A 7,824-nucleotide genomic window follows, 5' to 3' on the forward strand; every position below is an offset into this window, starting at 1 on the left:
GCTGAGTCATATATTTATACACACACACACACACACACACACACACACACACACATATATACACACATTTTTATATAATAGCCAATCATGGTTATTATTATTAATGCTACTATTATTGTTACAATTAATAATAATAGTTTACATGTTCACATATATATTTATATATTTTTTTTTTATTTTTTTTTTTTATTTATTCGTTTATTTGAACATACAAATGATTATAGGCCGTGTTAGTAATGTAAAAGGCTGTAAATGAATAGGACAAACGGCACCTGGTCAGCTCCTCTAGCAGCTGCGTGTGATCGGGAGGGAAGAACTTCACCACGAAGCGCAGGATGGTGTTCTTGGGTCCTGCAGACACACAAACATGATGCATGATGACGTGCTGTCAGATCGTGTCGTCTGGTGTTCATGTTCACCAGATCAACTCATGAGAGATACTCGGATACGTACGTCTGATTTGCTTTAGGATCGGCTTCAGCAGATCCAGCCACACCTGAGAGGAGAGTCAAACCAAACAAACAATACACATGTTTGTTAATGCACTGGGTGTGTTCTCACATATTACAGTTACATTTACAATTAACATTCCTCTTAAAAAATGTTCACTGAGCTTGTTGCAATGCCTTATCCATGATATATAAATGCCTTAGATTTTGGTCAAACAAGGAATATATTATACGACAGCATAATTTTGCAGCCAAATGTTTGGAACATCCTGTGTTTACAGGTTAATAACTTAATATTTTAATGTGTTTGCATAAATTATTTCACTAACAGTACGTCAAGAATTTCTGTAACACGTCTCTTCACTTAACCACGAATGGTTATGTAAAAAGTTAAATAATTTACACAAACAATCAATGTTGTTGTTGTTATTATTATTATATAATATTATATCCTAAAATACCATGTCAAGCATTTACTGTAATACATCACTTAAAAACACTCATGTAAAATAACAATTTATGATGTTATTGTTATTATTAAAATAACAACAACAACAATAATAATGATAATAATAATAATAATTTAGCCTAATACACTACGTCAAGCATTTCTGTAACACATCATGGTTAAGTAAAATAAATAAATAAATAAAAACAATAAAATGTATAATAAAAAAATAAAAAATAAAACAAATAAAATAAAATAAAGTATAGTAAAGTAAAATAATAATAATAATAATAATAATAATAAAGTATAAAAAAACAAAACAAAACATAAAAATAAAATAACTCAAGTGCTGCTGAACTCAATATGTCAGGATTAAAAAATAACATCTGTTTGATCTCTACTGTAGCATGTTTATCATGCCTACGAATGCTGTCTAGGTAGGCAGCTCACTAGGGTTTGGTAAGGAGCCACTGTGTCTTACACTTCTAATGGACTCAAAGAACGTTAGCACCTGAATACTGTTTATAAAGTTAGCTTATGTTTCACATATTGACAACAGAATTATAAATGAAGTGTTGCTCACGGTCATTTTATGCTGGTCCTGAAACTCCAAACCGAAGTAATCGCCCTCGATGAGGTTCAGGTGAGCACAAACCAGGTCAAACAGCACCTTCCCTGGAGCCCGTTGCTGTCCAAACAGAGACGAAAATCACTTTTAGACATGAAACACATACAGCAGTTCATCTGATGGTACAGGCACCTGTGTAAGCTAAGCATTTATTTTAATGCTGAGGAATCATGTTTAAAGAAAGTCCAAATGAATATGGAGTTTCACTCGTTACACAGGTTGCAAACGTCACTTCATTCTCACTTCAACATCAAGCATCTCAGTCTGCGGCAGGATCAAAGACTTCAGTGAAATGTATAATTACAGTAAACGTATCGACAAACCCTAAACACAACAGCAGCCAGAGAGTTTGTCAAACAAATCCACCGGGAAACAAACACGCTCCTGATTGGCCATCGATTTCACAACAGTTTTAATGAGACGCTTGCCACCGTGACCCATGAGCTCGCTGTTAAAACCAGGCCAGACAACACAAACACAAACACACACAACACACACACACACACACACACACACTCTCTCTCTCACACACACACTGCCACGAGCAGCACACACACACACACACACATTTCTGCTTTCATTTGCAACCATTTGCAAAACGATTCTAATGGGAATTTTCATATAGGATTCACGAGGGGGAAATGAAGGATTCATAAAGTACTGATGCAACCAAAAATTAATGCGTTTCAACAGCGAAAATTAGTCTATAAAACATCTTGCAAACAATAACGTCACACGTACCTCATGGAAAGACCATAAACTCGATAATAAGATAAGAAAAAAATTACTTTAGAGAGGAGCATCTTAATAAATATATGCACTATATTACATATTCATTATATTCTTACTTAACCTGTTGCATTCATTTTTAATGCACGTTTGAATAAATCTGTCATGAAAACAAGTTTTTTATTACAGCCACCGTTTAAATGTTCATATTTCAAAAGTGAATTCGAGTAGAAACATAATTGAACATAATATGAAAAGATGACCATTCATACTTTGAAAATATGTTTTTTTATATATTTTTAAATCATACATCTATTTTAAAAATATTACAAAATGAAAAAAGGTATGTAGTATTTTACATAAAGAAAATAAAACTAGAATATAACTACCATTTTATAAATATATAAATTTATATATAAATAATAGTAAAAAAAAAAAATATATATATATATATACAGTGGGTACGGAAAGTATTCAGACCCCCTTGTGTGTTTGTGTGTGTGTGTGTGTGTGTGTGTGTGTGTGTTTACATTAACGGCAGGATAACCACTCCCCGAGTCTCTCAGGACCACATGAAAGACCCTCTAGACGTCAGATTTACTGCATGTGTGATCAGAGATGATCACAGAGGTCAAAAATAGAGCAGATCGTATCAGTGAGAAACCACTACAAACACCAATTAAATAATCAAATGCTGGAAGCCAATTGGTATTGCTCATAATCACCATTTAATTGTGAATGTTAAGTATTGTTTAAACATATTGTTTACACTGTTTATATATACTTATACCAATATTACATATTTAGATATTTTAAGGGCTCAAAACTACATTTCCCATCATTCCCGGTGGCAGCACTTGAATTAAAGTCATGCTAAAATACATTACAAAACTATTATTTTGAATTACAGAATCAATTACAGACTAAGTAGCCACTAAACAACCAGTGTTGTTATCATTCAAAATAAAATATAAATATTAGGCAAAAACCTAGCAGAAATGAAAAAAAAGCTGAAGCAGAGTTCAAAAAGTATAAAGCCAAATAGAAATATTTTTAAAAAGAAATTAAAATGACAAAAGCATGTAACAAACTCACTAAATTAATAATAATGAAATTAATCATGAAAACTAGATAATGAAACCAAAAATGTATAATAAAAAAACCTAAATGTACAAATAAAAGCTACTTCAGATTATTAATAAATATACAAATAATAAAACTGATTGTACATAAATAAAATAAGTTGAAGTTAAAAAAACTGACAAATAAGTTAAAACTAAATAGAAAGATTTGTATAAAGTGTTACAATGACAAAACCACATAAAAACCACTGAAACTAACTAAAATAAAGTTAAAATAAACTAAATACATGAAATGAAAAATTATGAAAATACAGTAAAAATAGCAACTACAAAATATTAATAAGTATATATGAATATAAATATATCATTCTATATAACAAAAATAGGTTTAGGTTCAAATTCAAGCTAAAAAAATTATAATAAACATGACAAAAGAACACAAATCAATCATATAAATTAATGTTAAAATTCATATTTAATAATAAAATTAATAATGAAAACTAAGTTAAATGAAAACAAATATAAAAAATGTACTAGATAGTTAAAAGGCACTACAACATATTAATAAATATATGAATATAAATATATAACAAATCTCAGTCTATCAGATTTTGCGCTGATAGTCAAAAAGTTTGGTCACGTGAGATTATACTGGTGCTAAAAAGAACAAAATTCCCAATGGATCCATTTTATACACTGGAATCAAACTCATGAGTACCATTTTCCCAAAAGGACATGAAGGCGGCATTAAAACAGTGCTGCAATGCTGAATCTGTTTCACGACAAAAACCACATAAAAGGCTAAATAGCAGTTTAAAAGGCACATCAAATAAAAATAGAAATTGCAATTCATGCTAGAGAGGTTCATGAGGATATTTCCCCTCAGCATCTTGTTTTACGCTTCCTGCAGCAGCTGAGCTCCACAGAGCCACCGGCGACCAGCTGTTTACCGCGGTACAAACACACGGCCCCGAAGCCGCCAAACCCAGCACTCTCTCAGGGGCCCAGTGTAAACAGCTGATGTCATGTGAGAAACACGAGCTCAGATAAGGACCGCCGCTCGATGAAGAACAGAGCAGAAATACATCGCTCTTAAACACAAACGCCATTGTGAGGGAGCCAGTATGAAACTAAACTACTTTCTTAAAGTGACAGTTCACCCAAAAAACAGAAATTCTGTCAGTGACTCAACCTCAAGGTGACCTAACCCTACATGAGTTTCTTTCTTTTGTTAAACACAAAAGAAGAGATTTTGAAGATATTTAGATTTTTGGTGTTGCTAACCAAACACTTGACGGTAGCCATTGACTTCCATAGTATTTTTTTCCATACTATGGAAGTCAATGGCTACCGCCAAGTGTTTGGTTACCAACATTATTCAAAATCTCTTCTTTTGTCTTTAACAGAAAAAAGAAACTCATATTTGGAACAAGTAAGAGTGAGTTAATGACAGAATTTTCATTTTTGGGTGAACTATTTCTTTAATACACATTTCTGGTTTAATTGTGAAGGATTACAATTTTATTCTAATAAAAAAAAAAAGTGATTTTCATCATTTTTCTTTCTCTAAAATGACTTTTCCATTCCGAAATATTGAATAATTTTAATAAATAACACTGTCTGAAATATAGTGATTCATGTATGATAGTGATAATGTGGCTGATAATCATTAAACGTCAGATATTAAAAGTCTATCATATTTTGTCTAAATACATTTAAAATAAAACACAGCTGTGAATTTAGACATCACAACACTATAGTCAAATGTTCAGTATGAAAAATGGACAGACAAGAAAAAAGTTGGGAGTCAGTATGATTAATACTTTTATTCATCAGGATGCATTAAATTGATCAAAAGTGACAGTAAAGACATTTATAAAGATACAAAAGATTTCTATTTCAAATCAATAGAACTTTTGAACTTTCTATTCATCTGTGAATCCTGAAAAATAAGGAGGTTGGATTCACAGGATCATAGGATCCTGTGAATCCTGAAAAATAAAATTCATCACAGTTTCCACAAAAATATTGTGCAGCACAGCTGTTTTCAACATTGATAATAATCAGAAATGTTCCTTGAGCAGCAAATCAGCATATTAGAATGATTTCTGAAGATCATGTGACACTGAAGACTGGAGCAATGATGCTGAAAATACAACTTTTCATCACAGAAATAAATGACATTTTACAATACATTCACATAGAAAGCAGCTATTTTAAATTGTAATAATATTTCACAATATTACTCATTTTACTCTATCTTTGATCAAATAAATGCAGCCTTAGTGAGAAGAAGAGACCACTTCCATTGAAAAATCTCAAACTTTCGAACAGTACTAATTTAATAACACTATTAAATATACACTAGTGTTTAAAAAAAAAAAAAGTTAGCTTGAGTGGCTAAAAATAAATAAGCAAATAAATTGGCACTGTTTTACTATGCATCCCAACACATTACTGAAGCAAAACAAGCTGTGAACCCGACTTCACACTGACTTCAAACACAAACACCTTTGTGCCTACAGCTGGAGAAACACCAGTGCATGCTAACGCTGTAGCTGATAAATCCCACATCTGGCTCGAGCAAACGCTTTATTTATAGCACAACACAACTGGACGCTTTTCGCTGCACTATTGTTTGGAAGATGCATTTTCACAAAGTGCTTGCATGAATCAGAACGACTTCTGGGTCAGAGAAGAGTTCAAATCCAACCTCCTTTTTATTCTCTACTTGTTCCTAAATCAATACTTACTACACAATTCACAGGCCATGTTTTAGTATTTTAGTTTACAATTTCCTTCCCTAGTGTCCATACAGTTACAGTGGACTCTGACTTACAGTGTACAATAAATGTCAACACTATTACCCACAATGCAACGCACAGAGTCACAAAACAGAGCAAGTTTGTATCCTTTTTAGGAGTAACTTTCACATTTTTAACAAGTCATTCAATGATTTAAAAGGTGAAAATATTGTGAATGATTTCAGACACAAGCCAGTGTTATTATTTCAGCATGATTTATATAGTATTATAGATTTGTTAATAAGATTTTTATGTTTATACTCTTTTCACTTTAATTTTAGTTTAGTTTCAGTAATTTTGTTGTGTTTTTGTCATTTTTATTAGTGTTTGTTTTTTTGTGTGTTTATGTAGTTTTTATTAATTAGTATTCATTAGATTTTTAATTGTAGTAAAAGTTTTAGCAATTTTGCGGTTTGTCAATTTTATTAGTTTGTTTTTGAATATCTAGTTTATTACAGTTATTAATTTTTACTTATTCATTTTAGTTTATTTTAGCATTTCAAGTTAACAAAAAAAAATGTTTTTGTTAATATTTTAAATTAGGTTTTATTTTAAAAACAATTTTTTTTTTTCACTTTAATTTTAGGTAACATTTTAGTAATTTTGTGTTGTGTTTAGTATTTTTGTGTCATTTTTATTATTTTTTTAAATATGCCTACAGAGTTTTTATTCATTTTCATGTATTAGATTTAAACTACTTTATTTAGTTTTAGTTATTTTAGTATTCCAAGTTAAATAATTTCATAGGTTATATTTTTTAAAGTTTTTTATATATAATATTTCAGTTAACATTTATTTTATTTCAAGTAAAATACTTTTTTATGGTTTTAGTTAACTATAATAACCCTGATACAGTCTAGGTATCCAAACAGCAAAAAGGAATTCCAGGTGTGTATAAATGTGGCTTGTCACCCTTAAGAGTTTTTTTTTCCTTCTTTCCTTTAATGCAAACCCTGGCTTGTATGTAGTTATTGTAAGCCATGTGTGCTGGCTTTGTTCTACAATAAATAAACAATCAAAAAAAAAAAAAAACAGCAAAAAGGCCAAAAACTAAGACTAAATGTGTGAAAGAAAAAAGCACATTGGAAACTCGCAGAAAATGTAAACTATGTCTTCCTCGGGAAACAAAATAAGACTACAAATGAACATAAAATGTAATCCAGCCATTAATCTTGGCAGCACAGAATTCCAGTCAGCGGGAGTCAGACACGCTCTCATTGAAATTCCACTCAGCTTGAGCAGGAAAGATCCGACTACAGCAACAGCCTGACAACAGATCCAGATTCAAGACGAGAACTTGCAGAGAGAGCACGCAGATCCACACAGATCCACTCACGGAAATATTCACGGTCAGAGACAGAAGGACTGGCCACATTTACTTTAGGATTGTGTTGATCATTTGAAAGATGAAGGAGCTTCATTTGAAGTCCATCACACTGACCTCAGGTGTCCAGAGTTCAACAAATACAAAGGTCAAGAGCAACAAACTGAATGCCTAAAATAAATCAATCTTATACACTACCAAATTAAACTCTTTTGGCTGGATATGCATGAAATGCTTAAAAATCAGAGCATGTAGCAGGATACTGAATTGCACATATAAAATTTAATTACAACAGATCTGGTTAAATATGGTGTGCAATATAAAATCCATGCATATATATATATATATATATATATATAT

The 7,824-nt window shown here is 31.4% G+C and overlaps 1 protein-coding gene across 2 annotated transcripts in view; it reads right to left on the reverse strand.

Annotated features, from left to right (window-relative positions):
* LOC107677850 (FERM, RhoGEF and pleckstrin domain-containing protein 1-like) overlaps positions 1 to 7,824 on the reverse strand; it is an 88,429-nt gene that overhangs the window by 40,306 nt on the left and 40,299 nt on the right. For both annotated transcript variants that reach the window (XM_016472912.1, XM_016472911.1), the window contains exons 3-5: positions 1,481 to 1,585; positions 454 to 496; positions 273 to 351 (exon numbers count right to left, since the gene is read on the reverse strand). In XM_016472912.1, coding sequence (XP_016328398.1) covers positions 273 to 351; positions 454 to 496; positions 1,481 to 1,585 — 227 coding nt within the window. The remainder of the gene's footprint in view (positions 1 to 272; positions 352 to 453; positions 497 to 1,480; positions 1,586 to 7,824) is intronic.

This window comes from Sinocyclocheilus anshuiensis, unplaced genomic scaffold, assembly GCF_001515605.1.
Source record: "Sinocyclocheilus anshuiensis isolate Anshui unplaced genomic scaffold, SAMN03320099.WGS_v1.1 scaffold432, whole genome shotgun sequence".
NCBI lineage: Eukaryota > Metazoa > Chordata > Actinopteri > Cypriniformes > Cyprinidae > Sinocyclocheilus > Sinocyclocheilus anshuiensis.